Consider the following 25,832-nt stretch of genomic DNA (forward strand, 5'->3'; position numbering starts at 1 on the left):
TTGGCTACAATAGTTGTGGCTATTTGCCGAGCCGCGAACCGGAGGGTATATACTAAAACAATGAGAAAACATCATTTAGCTCATTTATTCCTGCAACGATTGCAATATTTTCGAGTGCAACTGACACCAGGCGAGTTGCTCCGATGTGAATAGCAAACGATATTTGTAGTTTGAGTAGCCAATCAGAGCGCGGCTTCAACGCTTACCACTGTTTTAGTATATATCAACCAAAAAGATGAAGATCTGCCGGCTGCAACAAAATCATCAAAAAGACGATCATTTTGAAACAGAAAAGAAAGCTTTATGCTTTGAGTCTTACAAAGATTCACTTCAGTGTCGTAAAAAAGAAGAAGTTATCTTTTATGATACTATTGTACTAGTTGTTGTCTCTTGGGTTACTTTAATAATTTGGTTTGTTTGCGACTGGACTATTGTTCAAAGATCACCCAAAATGAGTAAAAAAGGAATCGGTTTTTTCTGTTTTCAGGTTTATATATACCACTTTTCAAGTAGTGTTATAACCAGGATGACGATTGCCGTCTTTACTTTTGCAAATCCTTTATCAAACGTTTAAAAGGCCATTAATAATTTAAAACACTAGAAAGGCTTACAATTCTTGGACGCCTTATTGTTCTTATGTTTCAATACCATTGGCAAAATCAAACGGTGTCGAAAACCTTAACTTCAACACAAAAATACACCTCCCTCGTTTTGCTACAAGAATTCGAAAATCACCATAACAACGTTTCAGAAACTGGTAAAACATCAATCCCAGAAATCTCGCTCGGGATTCTAGGATAACTACCTTCACAGGTAACTGAGGACGTAGCGAGCAAGGGATACAGGTATGGCAGAATATCCAATATCTGAGACATTTTCTCATTCAAAAGATCGCAATGATATATAATTTAAACATTTAGGAAACTCGAAATTCTGTGCCGTGACGATGTCACGCAAAACAAATCACGTCAAACTAGTTTGGCATCTGGTCGGACAATTTACCCGGGCACCACTTCCTCCATCCACCAAACTCGCGATCAAGTTGCTTAGCAACTGCAAGTGACAGCTTGTCGTTATTTCTTCCGGCAACGATCTGTATGCCAAGCGGAAGCCCGTCTCTGTCAAGACCCAAGGGGCACTGCGTAACTGGCAGATTCATGACGTTAAAGATCCCGGAGAAACTAAAATTCAGTGGAGCAAGAAGACATCTCTGATGTGGCCGCGCTGTATGCGGGTATGAGGGCAAAAGCAAGACGCCGTCATTGCCAAGAAGATCCTGAATCTCCTCACGCATCTGGGTGCCTTTTTTGACAAACTTTGACAATGCGCCCGGGAAGGACTGGTGAAGGGACGCCATTCCAAGCATGGTCATGGTAGCCCAGTGATACTTTGAGTGTCCCAGAAAAGACTTAAAAATCTCCACAACTGGGTGTATTGTTTCTGTAGTTTTACTGTTCTGCTGAAGCTGTGCACTGAGGGAACTGGCGTTCTTGTGGAACAACATAGCGAGCCAAATAAAGGGAGAGTATTGGAACGATTCGATTCGTGCATCTCGAACTGTAGCACCAAAGCGCTCTTGCAGGAAGGAACAAACTTGAGTTTGGCGTTCCATCAATTCTGAATTGGCAAGTGAACTAGTAAGAAGAGGGAAGTGTGATTCATGAACAGTGTAGACCTTTAGGTGGGACAGATCCACTTTTTCATCCAAACCCAGTTCATACGCTTTAGGGCCTGCCATGGCCTTCAGCATAGGAACCAGATCGTCGGCATAACGACACATTGGTCCGACGACAAGGAAATCCTTGACGGTCTCACTATCACCTCCTGGCATGTGTCCTTCATTGGGGACAACTCTAGCGCTGGGTTTGTGACCAAATATTCCATTGAAAAGTGCCGGAATGCGTATACTGCCAGCTGAAAGAATAAAGTGATTGGTTGTTAAGTTCTCAAACGTCCACAAGGGTAAAAATGATTACCCGTCACCAATGTGGCCCAGGTTCGATTCCTCGACTCGGCGTCATATGTGGGTTGAGTTTGTTGGTTCTCTACTCTGCACCGAGAGGTTTTCTCCGGCTACTCCGGTTTCCCCTCTCCTCAAAAACCAACATTTGACTTTATCGTAAATACTTTTGTACTTGGGACATCGTAGTTTAATCAAAAATAAGACACAAACAACGGTTACTTTTGAAAATGTATGTAGAGCACATACGAACCGTCAAGTCATAATCAAAATGAACAAGTTCAATATGTTTATCACTGCTGTTTGTCTTATTTTTGGTAAAATATTTGACTTGTTGTGATAATTGTTAATTTCACTTTACAGTGTCCCCAATTAGGGTTCCAGTGCTAAATCTACTAGACACTTAAATAAAGTTCCTTTCCTTTCCCGGCGGATATAAGTTAATCTCATATTTTCCTACTAACAGTCCTCTTAAGTCACTTCGGTCCGTATGACCGCTAAAAATTAAAGCCTCTGCATTCTATATACTATGATTGCTTCTTCTAAGGAGTGGCCTTATGTCGCTCCATGCCGATGAATGCTTCACAAAGTGTAAGCGAACGTTTCGCAAACAAGTCATGTCACTAACAAGTCGATTCGCCTACGTTGACTCGATTCGAGCCACATCCTCGCAAATGATCTAAGGGGGTAGTTTCTAAAGATACTGTGGTGCTGCGTCGGTGGGGAAGTAGTATACAAAAATGTGGTTTATCAACGGAGTTGATAATGTAATTGACTACCGTACAGAGATTCTAAAAGCTGACGTTTCGAGGGTTAGCCCTTCCCTCTGACATTTTTGTATCCTCAAAAAGGGTTTTTAAAGCGAAAAGCAAACTATGGCAAATCATGGTATCACAATTTTACAAGCAATAATTATCTACCGCATTATTGTTTTATCGATTTATTACGATATTCCAGCATGAATTTGTATCTTACCCAGGTCAGAGCCAACACCACAAACGGAACCAGCAGCGGAAATGATGGATCCTTCTCCGCCTGAACTTCCCCCTGCCATCTTAGATATATCGTATGGATTGTTTGTCCTTCCATACAGGACATTGTCTGTCTCAAACCACATACACAGCTCACTGCAGTTTGTAACGGCGATGGGGATAGCGCCAGCCTCACGGAGATTCTTAACAACTATCGCGTCTTCCGTGGCAATCGCATCTCTTCGATCCACCAGTCCAGCTGAATGTGGTAATCCCTTGCATGCGAGCGATTCTTTCACGGTTACTGGAACTCCCAACAAAGGTTTTATTAACAAAGAAGTTTTTTCCTCATCGTATTCTGGCTCGTCAGAATCGAGTACTTGATCGATGTACCTTGCTTCTGCTATGGCTTCTGCGAACCGATCGCCAACCACAGCGTTCAGTAACGGGTTCACTTCGTTAATCCGGGTGATAAAAGCTTTGATTGTTTCCTCGCATTTCAACTTACGCTCCTTTATCTTCTGAGAGATGACATGTCCAGGCAAATTTAAAGTTGGGTCTGCCGGCTTGGATACGCACTCCCTTTTTTTACCGTAAAGAAATTCTGAAACTCGAAAATAGTTGTCCCATAGAAATCCAACCCGTGACTCTATTGCTTGCATTGCAAAGGAGAAAATGGGTAAACCTTCCCTGAACGCATCCATTTGTGTGGGAGTATTTAAAGTCTTGTTGTTTGAACAACGCAGTACATGCTTTTAAAAGTGAATTCTCACACTGATGGTTTATACGGGCCCTCGTTTTCCCTAGAGAGATATCAAAGAAGAAGAGTAAACACATGTCTTTCACCGAAATTGAGAAACCAGAAATAAGTTTATTAAAAGGCGAAAACAATGCTTTCTAATCAAAGTGCAGGAACGATTTCATTCAACCAACTGAGATAATCTTCATATTTTCGATCCCAAGAGAAACATGATAAATGTAATTCACTTACGCCTTTATTCAGTCAAAACACAAAAGAATCTGATCGAAATTGAATAGTTGCAGTCACGGTATTGAGTTTGATCCCAAGAGGAATATATAATTCACTTAGGTAAGAAGATAAAACGAAGAGACAAAATTCTCTGTTCCTCCGAGTTTCGTGCTCACGCACTCATCGGATGAGTGCGTGAGCACGAAATTCGGAGTAACAGAGAATTTTGTCTCTTCGTTATATCTTCTTATTCAAAGCTCTACACTTAAAAAGTGTATTGAGCACTGTTTAACGGCATTAGCCACTTTCTTACACGTATAATTCACTTAGGTATAGTTATTCGAAACACAAAAGACTAAAAATAGTTGCATATTAATGTGTTCGATCCCAAGAGAAAATAGCCATAATTCATTTACCAAGCGCAATGACTTTGGGTGAGATGATCTCAAGACTGATAGAAAATCATGGATGTGCATAGTAAAAAGTATCGAACAAGTAGATTATCCTTGCCAGTAAGCAGTAAGCCAAAACATTATCCTCGCCAAAAAATCAAGATCGATTCTGTCTGCCAAATGTCCGTGCCTCGGTTTCTCGCTAGTCAAGTTTAGGTTGCGTTCAAAGTAAGGAGAAAATATTCAGTTTCGAAACAAATCAGTTGAAAATTCTCAAGAATCAACGACGAAACAAACTTCAACGAATACAGAGAAGTGCCAAGTATGTCATTCAATGACATGTTCGATCCCAAGAGAAAATAAGTTAATTCATTGACGTATTTATGCGAAACGCAAGAGATCGAAAATATAGTTGCACTGAGTAGAAGAAAGTTACGTTCCCAAAAGACCGCAGTCGTCATTGAGGTCGTTGAATTTCAAATGCTTTTTGTAATCCAGTCGCAAATGACTTAAAGTGAGACAAGACTGATAGGAAATCACCAATTTTCATGTTAGAAAGTATATTATCCTTGGCCAGTGAGCTATGGCACCTTCCTGATAGCCGTCGATTAGATTATCAAATAATGGCGTTAATCGTTCTCTTCGTGTGGCAGGCAAACAGGGCATACCATCTATAGCGTTTGGAATATCATCAGTTTATTGAATAATCGATGTTTCCATCCAGTATCATTTTCTTTCTCTGTTAAAAGTGAGGGTTATCGGCCTGAAGCGACAATACAATACATTCTTATATGACTAGTTCCGTGAAAGAGCAAGATGAACCAAATCCCGGGCTGTGATTGGCTACCCGGGATTTCTCACTTGGTCCCGCAAGATCAAAGATCATTTTTTGGTGTTTTATCCCATATAATAAACCTTTTATTGACCAAGCTTGTCAAGATGGCTGGATATTGGCCTCGTTCTTTTTTTGCCTGTTTATGGACCGAGACGATAAACACGCAAAAAAGAACTTGGCCAATATCTAGCTATCTTGACCTCAGGGTACAATACATACTTAATTGACCACTCTCCATAGAGGCTTTTCAGGGCCAATGAAACAAAATCAACGAAATAACGGAACAGAACAACAACAACTGTTAAGAATCCCAACTGGTCAGAGGCAAACCAGTTGGCTATTTACAAGTGCAGCTGGGAAGTTGAACCAGGGACTGACCAGGAACAAATTCAACGAGTGGTCAGAGCGGGTCTTCCTTATAATCCCGAGCTGAGGGCCGATAAACGGGTTAATTTCACATTGGCGAGGTTTCCACAAGGGTGCCAAACAAAATTGAAGAAAATGCCTCTTTTGTTCACCTTTCTTTTGTTTTCAACATTCCATGATGGCACTCGTGGCATTAAACAAAGTTCTCGGCTTTTTAATTATGTTAAATTTTCCAAGTCGCATTTCGAATTGATTGGTCGTAGTGATGCTAGAAACAGCCTGGCAATGTCGAGTGGTACTGCAATTGAGCTTTCGGAAAACAAATTTGAATCTTTATTTGCGGGTGCAGACAACTAACAAGCAGTTCACAATTTCAATTTTCGCACCGAGGATCTTTTAACCGACCTCTTTACAAATAAAAAAAAATTCGGGCTTGACCGACACGGAAATTCAGGCGAGGAATGAAGCAAACCAACCACAAGAAAACACAGCTCAGTTTAATTTCAGTAATTGTAACGTCTAGTTTAATATTTCCAAGTAAACATTTGTAAAATTGTTGCTCATGAAAAGCAAACTAAAATGCGAGGGGATTGTGTATTAATATGCACGCTGTACGCATATAAGGCATAATCCTCTCGCATTTTAATTAGCTGTTCATCATCCCCATTCTTCCTTTAAAACAACCAAAGCTGCACCCAACTTTTCTAACAGTTGATTTGGGGATTATGTAATATATTCCCCCGAGAAGAACAAAGGAATTCGATCACATGTAAAAATAACGTTTGATGGCATATATAACATATTAAACAACATACTCGTGAACTTTTGCGAAAAGCGTGTTTCAAAAACCCACAAAACGAAAATGAATTAATTTGACGCTCGTGAAGACTTTACTCTATGGCTATTCTATTCTACAAGAAAATCAATCAAGGTGATTTTAGCTACTTATCAACCGAGAATGAGGACTTGTCTTTATCCATACAATCAAAGGTATTTCTGCAAACAGGGGCACCCAACGGGAATATAGTTCGAAGCAACTTAAAAATAGCATTGTTAAACGTATTTACTACTAAAACGGTAGATATAGGCATATTTTTAACCCCTAAAAATTTTTCATCTGTTCGGATTTCCTAGCTGAAAGTCTAGTGATCCGAAAATTAGAGGGATCAAAATTTACCTTTTCGAAAATTTCAGCCAGAAAAAAGTCTCCGGAAAATTCTAGGTGACCTTTTTAGGGTAAAAATCCGTTAAAAATGGGCAATTATACCATGTTTTAGATGTTCGAAAATCATAGGGGAGGCAGGCAAGCAAGGAATTTTACAACAAATGTTCCGAAAATTCTAGATCTCAAATCGTCTTCCGAACAGATATTTTCCGAAAATTGACGTTGGCTGCCCCTGTGCAAATCCCGCTTGATAGTTGGTGCGGTTTGTCTGTTCAAATTGACGGGAAAATCTTAAATTGATCAGGCCGTATTAATTTGATCGAGCGATAGCCAGGCCTCAGTATACTTAAACATCACTGGCAAGAACTAACAACTCAGCTATCGCAAGGTCATGGTTTCCATTCCCATTCCGACAATATCCTTGATTTTTCATGCTTGCGATAATCTTTCGAACAATTAAATTCTTTTAATTGTATGGCTTCATAGTTGATTAAGATGAAATGAATACAGTGTGAATAGACCAATTTTCAACGGATTAAAATTCATATAAAACAAGGAGCATGATCGATTTCGAGGAGCTGAGGAACAAAAAGAAATATTTGTATGAGTTTGTTCCCCGGAGCCTTGAGGTGGTGCCTTCAGTTGTCCAAAGCTGAATTTTAATGCGACGAAAAGTGCGCAATTGATCATGTCCCTTGATGCGAGCGCTCATCGGTAACTTTATTGCCATTAACTTAAAAAATCTATTTAGTTTCGAGACAAATGATAAGGTAAATGCTGTCAAGTTTCTCAGATCACGAATCAACGAAGGTCAACGAACACAAAGAAGTGCCGAGGATTCAGTCAACTCAAGTAACCTCTTTATGTTTGATCCCAAGAAAAGATAGATTAATTCGAAACACGAAAGATCGAAAAGAATAATGTTGCAGCAGTAAAGAGTTTTTAACCGAGAGAAAATAGACATAATTCACTTATGTCCTTATGTGAAACACAAAAGATCGAAAAAGATGCAGTAGTAATGAGTTCAGTTCCCAAAGGATCACAGTTGTCGTTGAATTCGCCGTGTTAAAAGGATTTCAAGTGCACTTTTTGTCATCCAAGTGCAAATGACTTTAAGCGAGACATCTCCTAAGACTGATAGAAAATCACCGATTTCCACATTAAAAAGTAGACTAGGAGTAATCAGTGATTAGTAAGTGCCTTCAAATATTTTCCATTGAAATTGACGTTGGGGGAACTTTGTTCGATGGAGTGACGTATATGCGTAAGGGCAGCACCTTTGATGAGCAGTCATGAGGGAGCTTAATCACACTAGTTTTTGAGACGCGGAAGGGAACCAGAAGAGACCATTTCGCGTGCCAGGACAGTGGTGTCTCCCAGATTTTTATACTTATCATCTCTAATGGAGAAAAGATACTTAATAATTTAATAATTCTCAGAAGAACAGTTAAAAAATTTGGGCCTCGATAAAAACATGCCTTGTGTTGTAGCCATAAATTTGATTATTTCAATTTTCGAAGGAGAATAGAATTATTTTTTTACTGAACTACAACATGACCAAACGCCAATCACATCAACCGACCAGAGTGTTTATACTATCTACTGACTCTGAATATGACTTTCGCTCAGATTATCGAAAACTGAGTCAACGGTCAACCTACACAGGCCTTCTCAGGATAACACTCACCCGGACAATTGTACTTCAGCTATTATAATACGACTCCTGGCTTCAGTCAAACCATTTAACATTTCAGTAAAGATGAACTGAACTTGTCGCACATATATCTAATTGTTGTCAGTCGGCTTTGGCAATTTCAAGCTTCTAGGGCACCACTTTTGCCCTACTAGAAACCTGAGGATAAAATTTGACCGTCTTTGTTAGAAATGTTCCCTAATCATGATGATTCTCACTAAGACTTGTGCAAAAGTACTTAACGAAATGAAATGTGTATATGCAAGAGAGAAAAAAGAACGGATTCCCATGCCCCACCATAGTTTTTAAAAATCTATTTTTAGTTTCCCAAAGCTATTCTAAGTTTTCGTTCCCAATGCCGCGCATATTTAAAATTAAATTACGTCATTACAACTGGCCAATCAGGTGCCTCTCTAAAAATAGCTGCGTAGCTAAAATAAGATTTTAAAAAAAACCATCATTGGAAGAGGCCAATGTATGGGGGATCCGTTCCCTCACCTCATCCTCTCTTGGTATACGACTTGTATCTTGATGTTGGCTATCCTGTGGAATCGCTCGGTCAAAAAGTTCTGTCGTGTAATTGCTGAAATTCTGGAGGTCGCGAATAATCCCAATCTCAACAAAAAACAGGGGTAGCACGGTGCGAGGCGATAGATGATTCGAACTCCACGTTATAGAATATTAAGCAGATTTAATGACAGATCCTTAGTCTGCGACCAGTCTCCCTCTCTCTCTCTCTCTCTCTCTCTCTCTCTCTCTCTCTCTCTCTCTCTCTCTCTCTCTCTCTCTCCGCGGAGGGCCGCGTGTACAACAATTCAATCAATGTTCGTAACCTAGTTAGGAAGTAACAGATCGCAGTCGTAATAGCAGACGTAGTCGACGTAGCAAATGTAGACGTAAACGTAGACGAAGGTTCGAACTGTAAGCGCTAATTAAAGAATACGAAATACTTAAATTAACTATGAAATTAAGACTAAAAGGTAGAAAACCTCTAAACGATGTAAACTAATGATGCAAGAAACAGACAACTGGAAAATCCGATGATTGATACTTGAGCTAATTGACCGAAACAATAAGCACTTAATGACTGGCCCCAAGGGAAACAGTGAGTTTTGTTTCCCTAAGACCCTCAATATTCCCCGATGCGAGGCGTCCCAACTCAAAATAGAACAATACACGGATTTTTACACGGAATTTGCCGCTGTTTCAAAGGTACACGACCTGATCACGTGCGAGTCGAAAGTTCAAATCATTGTTTCCCTAGGGAGTTTGTGAGTTTTGACCCATATGACACGTCACACGTTCTCCTCCAATGGGAAAATGTATTTGAGTTGGGAGGTATAACAATTAACAATTATTGGATGAGGTTGAGCATGTTAGCGATAATTATCAAGGCCAAAGTTTGTGTTATCTGCCGAAGCCGAAGGCTGAGGCGGATAACACAAACTGAGGCCTTGATAATTATGGCTAACATACGAAAACGGAATTCAATAATTGTTTTATTATGCATATTCCTGAGCTAAGCTCCGCCATGACAAAACTGATCAAACTGCTGGTTAGTGTGTTAGGTGACGTCACTTCTGCATGCATAAAACTATTGTCTGTAGGTATGACGTCAATTCTACATATATAAAAGCTATTGTTTGTAGGTATGACGTAAGAGAAACAGAGCAAGCAACAATTAGCTCCGTGCTTATAGCCAATCAAAATCGAGCTGGTGACACCAATGTATAATAATAACATTTAACTCTAAGCATAAATAAAACAATCAAAAAACTATCGTAACGATTCCGCTTGAACAGAACATATCTTAAAAACACTAAAATAGATTATATAAAATACTTTGGTAATGGTAACAATGATCAATCCTGTTGATTTCAGCAGATTCGTCCGCAAATCAATGTCCGTCTCATGAAATATCGCAAGACTTGATAGTTCCGCGAATTTTAGTATTACATAGCTATAAGGAAATAAAAGACTACCTTTGATCGACGACTCGCACCAAAGGTAGCAAAAAACAACAATCTAGCAGCAGCAAAATATCTTGTGATAGCAGCTCCAATGATAGTGGGATAACTTATAATTTTTACTATTGAGTTTGCCTCTTTATAATAGAGTACGTGTATTATGCTTAGGGCGTTAACTGAGTAAATATGTTCCTGCTCTTTACGCCTGTCCTAACGGAAAGAACCGTATCCTGACATTAGCGTTAAAACCTACAAAATGTTTGTAGAAAGATTGATATAGCCACGTTCTATAACCTAAAATTAAAACTGTCTTCAAGCAAATAAAGATATTGTAAGACCACTGATAAACAAAAGAGCGTTTCAAAACTAACGTGTCGGAGTTCTGCGTTCGTGTAAATAAACACTGAAAATTTCACGATAAAGGAGATAAGAAACTTACGATGAAATGGTCCTTTTTGATAAAATTAAAAGATTGCCACCTGCCCTCTATTATGCGACAGCTAAAATCACATGGATTTTACAACAAAAAAGGGAAATCGCTCTTTCAAATATATAATGAAATTGCAATACAAGCGGTTAATTGCCGAACCAGAGCTTCCCAGTGGAAGGATGCAAATAGCTGTTGGTGTCAACTAGTAGATTCTCTGCTCGTTAACAACTATTCACTGGAGTGAAGTTGGCTACAATAGTTGTGGCTATTTGCCGAGCCGCGAACCGGAGGGTATATACTAAAACAATGAGAAAACATCATTTAGCTCATTTATTCCTGCAACGATTGCAATATTTTCGAGTGCAACTGACACCAGGCGAGTTGCTCCGATGTGAATAGCAAACGATATTTGTAGTTTGAGTAGCCAATCAGAGCGCGGCTTCAACGCTTTCCACTGTTTTAGTATATATCAACCAAAAAGATGAAGATCTGCCGGCTGCAACAAAATCATCAAAAAGACGATCATTTTGAAACAGAAAAGAAAGCTTTATGCTTTGAGTCTTACAAAGATTCACTTCAGTGTCGTAAAAAAGAAGAAGTTATCTTTTATGATACTATTGTACTAGTTGTTGTCTCTTGGGTTACTTTAATAATTTGGTTTGTTTGCGACTGGACTATTGTTCAAAGATCACCCAATATGAGTAAAAAAGGAGTCGGTTTTTTCTGTTTTCAGGTTTATACATACCACTTTTCAAGTAGTGTTATAACCAGGATGACGATTGCCGTCTTTACTTTTGCAAATCCTTTATCAAACGTTTAAAAGGCCATTAATAATTTAAAACACTAGAAAGGCTTACAATTCTTGGACGCCTTATTGTTCTTATGTTTCAATACCATTGGCAAAATCAAACGGTGTCGAAAACCTTAACTTCAACACAAAAATACACCTCCCTCGTTTTGCTACAAGAATTCGAAAATCACCATAACAACGTTTCAGAAACTGGTAAAACATCAATCCCAGAAATCTCGCTCGGGATTCTAGGATAACTACCTTCACAGGTAACTGAGGACGTAGCGAGCAAGGGATACAGGTATGGCAGAATATCCAATATCTGAGACATTTTCTCATTCAAAAGATCGCAATGATATATAATTTAAACATTTAGGAAACTCGAAATTCTGTGCCGTGACGATGTCACGCAAAACAAATCACGTCAAACTAGTTTGGCATCTGGTCGGACAATTTACCCGGGCACCACTTCCTCCATCCACCAAACTCGCGATCAAGTTGCTTAGCAACTGCAAGTGACAGCTTGTCGTTATTTCTTCCGGCAACGATCTGTATGCCAAGCGGAAGCCCGTCTCTGTCAAGACCCAAGGGGCACTGCGTAACTGGCAGATTCATGACGTTAAAGATCCCGGAGAAACTAAAATTCAGTGGAGCAAGAAGACATCTCTGATGTGGCCGCGCTGTATGCGGGTATGAGGGCAAAAGCAAGACGCCGTCATTGCCAAGAAGATCCTGAATCTCCTCACGCATCTGGGTGCCTTTTTTGACAAACTTTGACAATGCGCCCGGGAAGGACTGGTGAAGGGACGCCATTCCAAGCATGGTCATGGTAGCCCAGTGATACTTTGAGTGTCCCAGAAAAGACTTAAAAATCTCCACAACTGGGTGTATTGTTTCTGTAGTTTTACTGTTCTGCTGAAGCTGTGCACTGAGGGAACTGGCGTTCTTGTGGAACAACATAGCGAGCCAAATAAAGGGAGAGTATTGGAACGATTCGATTCGTGCATCTCGAACTGTAGCACCAAAGCGCTCTTGCAGGAAGGAACAAACTTGAGTTTGGCGTTCCATCAATTCTGAATTGGCAAGTGAACTAGTAAGAAGAGGGAAGTGTGATTCATGAACAGTGTAGACCTTTAGGTGGGACAGATCCACTTTTTCATCCAAACCCAGTTCATACGCTTTAGGGCCTGCCATGGCCTTCAGCATAGGAACCAGATCGTCGGCATAACGACACATTGGTCCGACGACAAGGAAATCCTTGACGGTCTCACTATCACCTCCTGGCATGTGTCCTTCATTGGGGACAACTCTAGCGCTGGGTTTGTGACCAAATATTCCATTGAAAAGTGCCGGAATGCGTATACTGCCAGCTGAAAGAAGAAAGTGATTGGTTGTTAAGTTCTCAAACGTCCACAAGGGTAAAAATGATTACCCGTCACCAATGTGGCCCAGGTTCGATTCCTCGACTCGGCGTCATATGTGGGTTGAGTTTGTTGGTTCTCTACTCTGCACCGAGAGGTTTTCTCCGGCTACTCCGGTTTCCCCTCTCCTCAAAAACCAACATTTGACTTTATCGTAAATACTTTTGTACTTGGGACATCGTAGTTTAATCAAAAATAAGACACAAACAACGGTTACTTTTGAAAATGTATGTAGAGCACATACGAAACGTCAAGTCATAATCAAAATGAACAAGCTCAATATGTTTATCACTGCTGTTTGTCTTATTTTTGGTAAAATATTTGACTTGTTGTGATAATTGTTAATTTCACTTTACAGTGTCCCCAATTAGGGTTCCAGTGCTAAATCTACTAGACACTTAAATAAAGTTCCTTTCCTTTCCCGGCGGATATAAGTTAATCTCATATTTTCCTACTAACAGTCCTCTTAAGTCACTTCGGTCCGTATGACCGCTAAAAATTAAAGCCTCTGCATTCTATATACTATGATTGCTTCTTCTAAGGAGTGGCCTTATGTCGCTCCATGCCGATGAATGCTTCACAAAGTGTAAGCGAACGTTTCGCAAACAAGTCATGTCACTAACAAGTCGATTCGCCTACGTTGACTCGATTCGAGCCACATCCTCACAAATGATCTAAGGGGGTAGTTTCTAAAGACACTGTGGTGCTGCGTCGGTGGGGAAGTAGTATACAAAAATGTGGTTTATCAACGGAGTTGATAATGTAATTGACTACCGTACAGAGATTCTAAAAGCTGACGTTTCGAGGGTTAGCCCTTCCCTCTGACATTTTTGTATCCTCAAAAAGGGTTTTTAAAGCGAAAAGCAAACTATGGCAAATCATGGTATCACAATTTTACAAGCAATAATTATCTACCGCATTATTGTTTTATCGATTTATTACGATATTCCAGCATGAATTTGTATCTTACCCAGGTCAGAGCCAACACCACAAACGGAACCAGCAGCGGAAATGATGGATCCTTCTCCGCCTGAACTTCCCCCTGCCATCTTAGATATATCGTATGGATTGTTTGTCCTTCCATACAGGACATTGTCTGTCTCAAACCACATACACAGCTCACTGCAGTTTGTAACGGCGATGGGGATAGCGCCAGCCTCACGGAGATTCTTAACAACTATCGCGTCTTCCGTGGCAATCGCATCTCTTCTATCCACCAGTCCAGCTGAATGTGGTAATCCCTTGCATGCGAGCGATTCTTTCACGGTTACTGGAACTCCCAACAAAGGTTTTATTAACAAAGAAGTTTTTTCCTCATCGTATTCTGGCTCGTCAGAATCGAGTACTTGATCGATGTACCTTGCTTCTGCTATGGCTTCTGCGAACCGATCGCCAACCACAGCGTTCAGTAACGGGTTCACTTCGTTAATCCGGTTGATAAAAGCTTTGATTGTTTCCTCGCATTTCAACTTACGCTCCTTTATCTTCTGAGAGATGACATGTCCAGGCAAATTTAAAGTTGGGTCTGCCGGCTTAGATACGCACTCCCTTTTTTTACCGTAAATAAATTCTGAAACTCGAAAATAGTTGTCCCATAGAAATCCAACCCGTGACTCTATTGCTTGCATTGCAAAGGAGAAAAAGGGTAAACCTTCCCTGAACGCATCCATTTGTGTGCGAGTATTTAAAGTCTTGTTGTTTGAACAACGCAGTACACGCTTTTAAAAGTGAATTCTCACACTGATGGTTTATACGGGCCCTCGTTTTCCCTAGAGAGATATCAAAGAAGAAGAGTAAACACATGTCTTTCACCGAAATTGAGAAACCAGAAATAAGTTTATTAAAAGGCGAAAACAATGCTTTCTAATCAAAGTGCAGGAACGATTTCATTCAACCAACTGAGATAATCTTCATATTTTCGATCCCATGAGAAACATGATAAATGTAATTCACTTACGCCTTTATTCAGTCATAACACAAAAGAATCTGATCGAAACTGAATAGTTGCAGTCACGGTATTGAGTTTGATCCCAAGAGGAATATATAATTCACTTAGGTAAGAAGATATAACGAAGAGACAAAATTGTCTGTTACTCCGAGTTTCGTGCTCACGCAGTCACCAGATGAGTGCGTGAGCACGAAATTCGGAGTAACAGAGAATTTTGTCTCTTCGTTATATCTTCTTATTCAAAGCTCTACACTTAAAAAGTGTATTGAGCACTGTTTAACGGCATTAGCCACTTTATTACACGTATAATTCACTTAGGTATAGTTATTCGAAACACAAAAGACTAAAAATAGTTGCATATTAATGTGTTCGATCCCAAGAGAAAATAGCCATAATTCATTTACCAAGCGCAATGACTTTGGGTGAGATGATCTCAAGACTGATAGAAAATCATGGATGTGCATATTAAAAAGTACCGAACAAGTAGATTATCCTTGCCAGTAAGCAGTAAGCCAAAACATTATCCTCGCCAAAAAATCAAGATCGATTCTGTCTGCCAAATGTCCGTGCCTCGGTTTCTCGCTAGTCAAGTTTAGGTTGCGTTCAAAGTAAGGAGAAAATATTCAGTTTCGAAGCAAATCAGTTGAAAATTCTCAAGAATCAACGACGAAACAAACTTCAACGAATACAGAGAAGTGCCAAGTATGTCATTCAATGACATGTTCGATCCCAAGAAAAAGTAAGTTAATTCATTGACGTATTTATGCGAAACGCAAGAGATCGAAAATATAGTTGCACTGAGTAGAAGAAAGTTACGTTCCCAAAAGACCGCAGTCGTCATTGAGGTCGTTGAATTTCAAATGCTTTTTGTAATCCAGTCGCAAATGACTTAAAGTGAGACAAGACTGATAGAAAATCACCAATTTTCATGTTAGAAAGTATATTATTCTTGGCCAGTGAGCTATGGCACCTTCCTGATAGCCGTCGATTAGATTATCAAATAATGGCGTTAATCGTTCTCTTCGTGTGGCAGGCAAACAGGGCATGCCATCTATAGCGTTTGGAATATCATCAGTTTATTGAATAATCGATGTTTCCATCCAGTATCATTTTCTTTCTCTGTTAAAAGTGAGGGTTATCGGCCTGAAGCGACAATACAATACATTCTTATATGACTAGTTCCGTGAACGAGCAAGATGAACCAAATCCCGGGCTGTGATTGGCTACCCGGGATTTCTCACTTGGTCCCGCAAGATCAAAGATCATTTTTTGGTGTTTTATCCCATATAATAAATCTTTTATTGACCAAGCTTGTTCGGTCAAGATGGCTGGATATTGGCCTCGTTCTTTTTTTGCCTGTTTATGGACCGAGACGATAAACACGCAAAAAAGAACTTGGCCAATATCTAGCTATCTTGACCTCAGGGTACAATACATACTTAATTGACCACTCTCCATAGAGGCTTTTTAGGGCCAATGAAACACAATCAACGAAATGACGGAACAGAACAACAACAACTGTTAAGAATCCCAACTGGTCAGAGGCAAACCAGTTGGCTATTTACAAGTGCAGCTGGGAAGTTGAACCAGGGACTGACCAGGAACAAATTCAACGAGTGGTCAGAGCGGGTCTTCCTTACAATCCCGAGCTGAGGGCCGATAAACGGGTTATTTTCACATTGGCGAGGTTTCCACAAGGGTGCCACAAAAAATTGAGGAAAGTGCCTCTTTTGTTCACCTTTCTTTTGTTTTCAACATTCCAGGATGGCACTCGTGGCATTAAACAAAGTTCTCTGCTTTTTAATTATGTTAAATTTTCCAAGTCCCATTTCGAATTGATTGTTCGTAGTGATGCTAGAAACAGCCTGGCAATGTCGAGTGGTACTGCAATTGAGCTTTCGGAAAACAAATTTGAATCTTTATTTGCGGGTGCAGACAACTAACAAGCAGTTCACAATTTCAATTTTCGCACATGCCAGGATCTTTTAACCAACCTCTTTACAAAAAAAAAAAAAAATTCGGGCTTGACCGACACGGAAATTCAGGCGAGGAATGAAGCAAACATACCACAAGAAAACACAGCTCAGTTTAACTTCAGTAATTGTAACGTCTAGTTTAATATTTTCAAGTAAACATTTGTAAAATTGTTGCTCATGAAAAGCAAACTAAAATGCGAGGGGATTGTGTATTAATATGCAAGGCACGCTGTACGCATATAAGACATAATCCTCTCGCATTTTAATTAGCTGTTCATCATCTCGATTCTTCCTTTAAAACAATCAAAGCTGCACCCAACTTTTCTAACAGTTGATTTGGCGATTATGTAATATATTCCCCCCGAGAAGAACAAAGGAATTCGATCACATGTAAAAATAACGTTTGATGGCATATATAACATATTAAACAACATACTCGTGAAATTTTGCGAAAAGCGTGTTTCAAAAACCGACAAAACGAAAATGAATTAATTTGACGCTCGTGAAGACTTTACTCTATGGCTATTCTATTCTACAAGAAAATCAATCAAGGTGATATTAGCTACTTATCAACCGAGAATGAGGACTTGTCTTTATCCATACAATCAAAGGTATTTCTGCAAATCCCGCTTGATAGTTGGTGCGGTTTCTCTGTTCAAATTGACGGGAAAATCTTAAATTGATCAGGCCGTATTAATTTGATCGAGCGATAGCCAGGCCTATACTTCAACATCACTGGCAAGAACTAACAACTCAGCTATCGCAAGGTCATGGTTTCCATTCCCATTCCGACAATATCCTTGATTTTTCATGCTTGCGATAATCTTTCGAACTATTAAATTTTTTTTTAAGTGTATGGCTTTATAGTTGATTAAGATGAAATGAATAGACCAATTTTCAACGGATTAAAATTCATATAAAACAAGGAGCATGATCGATTTCGAGGAGCTGAGGAACAAAAAGAAAGATTTGTATGAGTTTGTTCCCCGGAGCCTTGAGGTGGTGCAGTAGTAATGCGTTCAGTTCCCAAAGGACCACAGTTGTCATTGAATTCGCCGTGTTAAAAGGATTCCAAGTGCACTTTTTGTATCCAAGTGCAAATGACTTTAAGCGAGGCATCTCCTAAGATTGATAGAAAATCACCGATTTGCACGTTAAAAAGTAGACTAGGAGTAATCAGTGATTAGTAAGTGCCTTCGAATATTTTCCATTGAAATTGACGTTGGGGGAACTTCGTTCGATGGAGTGACGTATATGCGTAAGGGCAGCACCTTTGATGAGCAGTCATGAGGGAGCTTAATCACGCTAGTTTTTGAGACGGGGAAGGGAACCAGAAGAGAACATTTCGCGTGCCAGGACAGTGGTGTCTCTCAGATTTTTATACTAATCATCTCTAATGGAGAAAAGATACTTAATAATTTAATAATTTTCAGAAGAACAGTTAAAAAATTTTGGGCCTCTATAAAAACATGCCTTGTGTTGTAGCCATAGAATCTGATTTGATTATTTCAATTTTCGAAGGAGAATAGAATTATTTTTTTACTGAACTACAACATGACCAAACGCCAATCGCATCAACCGTCCAGAGTGTTTATACCATCTACTGACTCTGAATATGACTTTCGCTCAGATTATCGAAAACTGAGTCAACGGTCAACCTACACAGGCCTTCTCAGGATAACACTCATCCGGACAATTGTACTTCAGCTATTATAATACAACTCCTGGCTTCAGTCAAATCATTTAACATTTCAGTAAAGATGAACTGAACTTGTCGCACATATATCTAATTGTTGTCAGTCAGCTTTGGCAATTTCAAGCTTCTAGGGCACCACTTTTGCCCTGCTAGAAACCTGAGGATAAAATTTGACCGTCTTTGTTAGAAATGTTCCCTAATCATGATGAGTCTCACTAAGACTTGTGCAAAAGTACTTAACGAAATGAAATGTGTATACGCAAGAGAGAAAAAAGAGAAGTAAAAGAAGGGATTCCCATGCCCCACCATAGTTTTTAAAAATCTATTTTTAGTTTCCCAAAGCTATTCTAAGTTTTCGTTCCCAATGCCGCGCATATTTAAAATTAAATTACGTCATTACAACTGGCCAATCAGGTGCCTCTCTAAAAATAGCTGCGTAGCTAAAATAAGATTTTAAAAAAAACCATCATTGGAAGAGGCCAATGTATGGGGGACCCGTTCCCTCACCTCATACTCTCTTGGTATACGACTTGTATCTTGATGTTGGCTATCCTGTGGAATCGCTCGGTCAAAAAGTTCTGTCGTGTAATTTCTGAAATTCTGGAGGTCGCGAATAATCCAAATCTCAACAATAAACGGGAGTAGCACGGTGCAAGGCAATAGATGATTCGAACTCCACGTTATAGAATATTAAGCAGATTTAATGACAGATCCTTAGTCTGCGACCAGTCTCTCTCTCTCTCTCTCTCTCTCTCTCTCTCTCTCTCTCTCTCTCTCTCTCTCTCTCTCTCTCTCTCTCTCTCTCTATCTATCTCTCTCTCCGCGGAGGCTAACAGATCCTTAGAGTTCATAACAATAGCGTCGCGTGTACAACAATTCAATCAATGTTCGTAACCTAGTTACGAAGTAACAGATCGCAGTCGTAGGGACTAGTAATACACGCAGTAGACAAAGTAATAGCAGACGTAGTCGACGTAGCAAATGTAGACGTAAACGTAGACGAAGGTTCGAACTGTAAGCGCTAATTAAAGAATACGAACTACTTAGATTAACTATGAAATTAAGACTAAAAGGTAGAAAACCTCTAAACGATGTAAACTAATGATGCAAGAAACAGACAACTGAAAAATCCGATGATTGATACTTGAGCTAATTGACCGAAACAATAAGCACTTAATGACTGGCCCCAAGGGAAACAGTGAGTTTTGTTTCCCCGAGACCCTCAATATTCCCCGATGCAAGGCGTCCCAACTCAAAATAGAACAATACACGGATTTTTACACGGAATTTGCCGCTGTTTCAAAGGTCCTGATCACGTGCGAGTCGAAAGTTCAAATCGTTGTTTCCCTAGGGAGTTTGTGAGTTTTGACCTATCTGACACGTGACACGTTCTCCTCCAATCGGAAAATGTATTTGAGTTGGGAGGTACAACAATTAACAATTATTAAATGAGGTTGAGCATGTTAGCGATAATTATCAAGGCCAAAGTTTGTGTTATCTGCCGAAGCCGAAGGCTGAGGCGGATAATACAAACGGAGGCCTTGATAATTATCGCTAACATGCGAAAACGGAATTCAATAATTGTTTTATTATGCATATTCCTGAGCTGAGCTCCGCCATGACAAAACTGATCAAACTGCTGGTTAGTGTGTTAGGTGACGTCACTTCTGCATGCATAAAACTATTGTCTGTAGGTATGACGTCAATTCTACATATATAAAAGCTATTGTTTGTAGGTATGACGTAACAGACACAGAGCAAGCAGGAAATAGCTCCGTGCTTATAGCCAATCAAAATCGAGCTGGTGACACCAATGTATAATAATAATATTTAACTCTTAGCATAAATAAAACAATCAAAAAACTATCGTAACGATTCCGCTTGAATTGAACATATCTTAAAAACACTAAAATAGATTATATAAAATACTTTGGTAATGGTAACAATGATCAATCCTGTTGATTCCAGCAGATTCGTCCGCAAATCAATGTCCGTCTCATCAAATATCGCAAGACTTGATAGTTCCGCAAATTTTAGTATTACATAGCTATAAGGAAATAAAAGACTTCCTTTGATCGACGACTCGCACCAAAGGTAGCAAAAAACAACAATCTAGCAGCAGCAAAATATCTTGTGATAGCAGCTCCAATGATAGTGGGATAACTTATAATTTTTACTATTGAGTTTGCCTCTTTATAATAGAGTACGTGTATTATGCTTAGGGCGTTAACTGAGTAAATATGTTCCTGCTCTTTACGCCTGTCCTAACGGAAAGAACCGTATCCTGACATTAGCGTTAAAACCTACAAAATGTTTGTAGAAAGATTGATATAGCCACGTTCTATAACCTAAAATTAAAACTGTCTTCAAGCAATTAAAGATATTGTAAGACAACTGATAAACAAAAGAGCGTTTCAAAACTAACGTGTCGGAGTTCTGCGTTCGTGTAAATAAACACTGAAAATTTCACGATAAAGGAGATAAGAAACTTACGATGAAATGGTCCTTTTTGATAAAATTAAAAGATTGCCACCTGCCATCTATTATGCGACAGCTAAAATCACATGGATTTTACAACAAAAAAGGGAAATCGCTCTTTCAAATATATAATGAAATTGCAATACAAGCGGTTAATTGCCGAACCAGAGCTTCCCAGTGGAAGGATGCAAATAGCTGTTGGTGTCAACTAGTAGATTCTCTGCTCGTTAACAACTATTCACTGGAGTGAAGTTGGCTACAATAGTTGTGGCTATTTGCCGAGCCGCGAACCGGAGGGTATATACTAAAACAATGAGAAAACATCATTTAGCTCATTTATTCCTGCAACGATTGCAATATTTTCGAGTGCAACTGACACCAGGCGAGTTGCTCCGATGTGAATAGCAAACGATATTCGTAGTTTGAGTAGCCAATCAGAGCGCGGCTTCAACGCTTTCCACTGTTTTAGTATATATCAACCAAAAAGATGAAGATCTGCCGGCTGCAACAAAATCATCAAAAAGACGATCATTTTGAAAGAGAAAAGAAAGCTTTATGCTTTGAGTCTTACAAAGATTCACTTCAGTGTCGTAAAAAAGAAGAAGTTATCTATTATGATACTATTGTACTAGTTGTTGTCTCTTGAGTTACTTTAATAATTTGGTTTGTTTGCGACTGGACTATTGTTCAAAGATCACCCAAAATGAGTAAAAAAGGAATCGGTTTTTTCTGTTTTCAGGTTTATACATACCACTTTTCAAGTAGTGTTATAACCAGGATGACGATTGCCGTCTTTACTTGTGCAAATCCTTTATCAAACGTTTAAAACGCCATTAATAATTTAAAAGACTAGAAAGGCTTACAATTCTTGGACGCCTTATTGTTCTTATGTTTCAATATCATTGGCAAAATCAAACGGTGTCGAAAACCTTAACTTCAACACAAAAATACACCTCCCTCGTTTTGCTACAAGAATTCGAAAATCACCATAACAACGTTTCAGAAACTGGTAAAACATCAATCCCAGAAATTTCGCTCGGGATTCTAGGATAACTACCTTCACAGGTAACTGAGGACGTAGCGAGCAAGGGATACAGGTATGGCCAAAGTGACAAAATATAAAGTTCTTCACTGGCAGAATAAGTCCAATATCTGAGACATTTTCTCATTCAAAAGATCGCAATGATATATAATTTAAACATTTAGGAAACTCGAAATTCTGTGCCGTGACGATGTCAGGCAAAACAAATCACGTCAAACTAGTTTGGCATCTGGTCGGACAATTTACCCGGGCACCATTTCCTCCATCCACCAAACTCGCGATCAAGTTGCTTAGCAACTGCAAGTGACAGCTTGTCGTTATTTCTTCCGGCAACGATCTGTATGCCAAGCGGAAGCCCGTCTCTGTCAAGACCCAAGGGGCACTGCGTAACTGGCAGACTCATGACGTTAAAGATCCCGGAGAAACTAAAATTCAATGGAGCAAGAAGACATCTCTGATGTGGCCGCGCTGTATGCGGGTATGAGGGCAAAAGCAAGACGCCGTCATTGCCAAGAAGATCCTGGATCTCCTCACGCATCTGGGTGCCTTTTTTGACAAACTTTGACAATGCGCCCGGGAAAGACTGGTGAAGGGACGCCATTCCAAGCATGGTCATGGTAGCCCAGTGATACTTTGAGTGCCCCAGAAAAGACTTGAAAATCTCCACAACTGGGTGTATTGTTTCTGTAGTTTTACCGTTCTGCTGAAGCTGTGCACTGAGGGAACTGGCGTTCTTGTGGAACAACATAGCGAGCCAAATAAAGGGAGAGTATTGGAACGATTCGATTGGTGCATCTCGAACTGTAGCACCAAAGCGCTCTTGCAGGAAGGAACAAACTTGAGTTTGGCGTTCCATCAATTCTGAATTGGCAAGTGAACTAGTGAGAAGAGGGAAGTGTGATTCATGAACAGTGTAGACCTTTAGGTGGGACAGATCCACTTTTTCATCCAAACCCAGTTCATACGCTTTAGGGCCTGCCATGGCCTTCAGCATAGGAACCAGATCGTCGGCATAACGACACATTGGTCCGACGACAAGGAAATCCTTGACGGTCTCACTATCACCTCCTGGCATGTGTCCTTCATTGGGGACAACTCTAGCGCTGGGTTTGTGACCAAATATTCCATTGAAAAGTGCCGGAATGCGTATACTGCCAGCTGCAAGAAGAAGGTAATTGATTGTTAAGTTCTCAAACGTCCACAAGGGGAAAAATTATTACCCGCCACCAATGTGGCCCAGGTTCGATTCCTCGACTCGGCGTCATATGTGGGTTGAGTTTCGGTTGGTCCTCTACTCTGCACCGAGAGGTTTTCTCCGGCTACTCCGGTTTCCCCTCTCCTCAAAAACCAACATTTGACTTTATCGTAAATACTTTTGTACTTGGGATATCGTAGTTTGATCAAAAATAAGACACAAACAACGGTTACTTTTGAAAATGTATGTAGAGCACATACGAAACGTCAAGTCATAATCAAAATGAACAAGTTCAATATGTTTATCACTGCTGTTTGTCTTATTTTTGGTAAAACATTTGACTTGTTGTGTTAATTGTTAATTTCACTTTACAGTGTCCCCAATTAGTGTTCCAGTGCTAAATCTACTAGACACTTAAATAAAGTTCCTTTCCTTTCCCGGCGGATATAAGTTAATCTCATATTTTCCTACTAACAGTCCTCTTAAGTCACTTCGGTCCGTATGACCGCTAAAAATTGAAGCCCCTGCATTCTATATCCTATGATTGATTCTTCTAAGGAGTGGCCTTATGTCGCTCCATGCCGATGAGTGCTTCACAAAGTGTAAGCGAACGTTTCGCAAACAAGTCATGTCACTAACAAGTCGATTCGCCTACGTTGAGTCGATTCGAGCCACATCCTCGCAAATGATCTAAGGGGGTAGTTTCTAAAGACACTGTGGTGCTGCGTTGGTAGGGAAGTAGTATACAAAAATGTGGTTTATCAACGGAGTTGATAATGTAAATTGACTACCGTACAGAGATTCTAAAAGCTGACGTTTCGAGCGTTAGCCCTTCGCTCTGACATTTTTGTATCCTCACAAAGGGTTTTTAAAGCGAAAAGCAAACTATGGCAAATCATGTATACAAAAATTTGGTTTTATCAACGGAGTTGATAATGTAAATTGGCCACCGTACAGAGATTCTAAAAGCTGACCTTTCGAGCGTTAGCCCTTCGTTAGAGCGAATCGAGAGATTATGGGTTACGTGTAGTTTTTATAGTAGAGTAGGAGCTACGCTATTGGTGGTAACGTGGCAACGTGAAAAATAGGAATATATTAGTTAAATGAAAAGCGTTCGTTAATACCGTGAGGATTAAGGGTGCCGATTTGAAAGATGAATTTTTGTTCCAGATTCTTGCGACTTTCCGTCGTACCTAGATGTAGGGAAAGGCCGCAGATAGCCATGTGTTTTTTGGAGTGGTCAGGCAGATTAAAATGGCGAGCGACTGGCTTAGATGCATCTTTGTCATTCTTCTCAACATCGCGAAGGTGTTCGCGGAATCGGTCACCTAGTCGTCTACCTGTCTCACCAATGTATAATTTATTGCATAACGTACAGGTTATGCAATAAATGACATTTGCGGAGGTACATGTGAAACGATCGGTGATCTTAACAGATCGCTTAGGTCCCGATATCTTGCTAGTGTTAACAATGAAAAGACAAGTTTTGCATCGTGAGCGCGCGCATTTGAAAGTGCCGGGTTGCTCGTTAGTTTTGAGCCCGCTTCTAACTAAAAAGTTGCCTACGTTTTTGTCGCGTTTGAATGAAATAAGTGGAGGTTGCGAAAAGATTCTACCAGTCTCGGGATCATTTTGAAGTAATTTAAAGTTACTCAGAATGATGCTTTTGACTGCGTGATTATGAGGATGGAAAGTGAGGGTGAATGGAATTCTGTCATTCTTATCTTTTTGTGACGTTTGTAGTGATGACTGTCGATCAAATTGTTGGGCGCGATGGCCCGCTTTGACCACGGAGACAGGATAGCCACGTTTTTCGAAGAACTGGCACATCTCCTCTGATTTGCTGGAAAAATCGGAGTCATCACTACATAGACGTCGAAGTCTAAGAAATTGAGAATAAGGAATTGAGTTCTTGACATGTGATGGATGTGACGATGAATACAATAAATAACTGTGTGAATCAGTAGGTTTGTAGTGCACACTAGTACATAGCACGTTGCCTCTAATAGAAACTTGGATATCTAGGAAAGCCAATGAAGTTTCCGAAATTTCCCAGGTATATTTAAGAGCCGGATGAAAAGAGTTGACGGAGGTTATAAATTGATCGAGTTCTTCTCTGCTGGATGAAATAGCGCCGCTGTAGTCGTCGATGTAGCGGCCGTAGAGTTCAGGTTTGGGGCCGTTGTACTGATTAAAAAATTGGTGTTCAACATATCCTACAAAAAGATTGGCATAGCTAGGTCCCATTCTTGTGCCCATCGCTACACCATTAATTTGTTTGTAATAGTTGCCGGCGAATGAAAAACAGTTAAGCGTTAAAACTAGTTCGGCAAGGCGGAGGAGCGTTTCCGAGCTGGGTTCTTTGACAGTGCGTTGATCGAAAAAGTGTTTAAGTGCTTGAAGAGCTTCGCTATTAGGAATGACTGTGTATAGAGATGTAGGCAGTGTGGCCGAGTGGTTAGGGCGCTTGCCTTGAGACTCGGAGATCCCGGGTTCAAGACCCGTTCTGACCACTCTGAATTTGTTCCCGGTATTCC

At 40.0% G+C, this 25,832-nt stretch overlaps 1 protein-coding gene and 2 pseudogenes across 1 annotated transcript in view; all 3 read right to left on the bottom strand.

Moving 5' to 3' along the window:
* Positions 1-971: 971 nt before the first annotated feature.
* Positions 972-3,635, bottom strand: LOC138054370 (fatty-acid amide hydrolase 2-A pseudogene; annotated as a pseudogene).
* Positions 3,636-11,966: 8,331 nt separating this feature from the next.
* On the bottom strand, positions 11,967-14,630 carry LOC138054372 (fatty-acid amide hydrolase 2-A pseudogene; annotated as a pseudogene).
* A 6,977-nt stretch (positions 14,631-21,607) lies between these two features.
* Positions 21,608-25,832, bottom strand: part of LOC138050809 (fatty-acid amide hydrolase 2-A-like) — a 30,087-nt gene continuing 25,862 nt past the window's right edge. The window contains exon 3 of the mRNA XM_068897095.1: positions 21,608-23,258. Coding sequence (XP_068753196.1) covers positions 22,318-23,258 — 941 coding nt within the window. The 3' untranslated portion in view covers positions 21,608-22,317. The remainder of the gene's footprint in view (positions 23,259-25,832) is intronic.

This window comes from Montipora capricornis, chromosome 6 (genome assembly GCF_036669925.1).
Source record: "Montipora capricornis isolate CH-2021 chromosome 6, ASM3666992v2, whole genome shotgun sequence".
NCBI lineage: Eukaryota > Metazoa > Cnidaria > Anthozoa > Scleractinia > Acroporidae > Montipora > Montipora capricornis.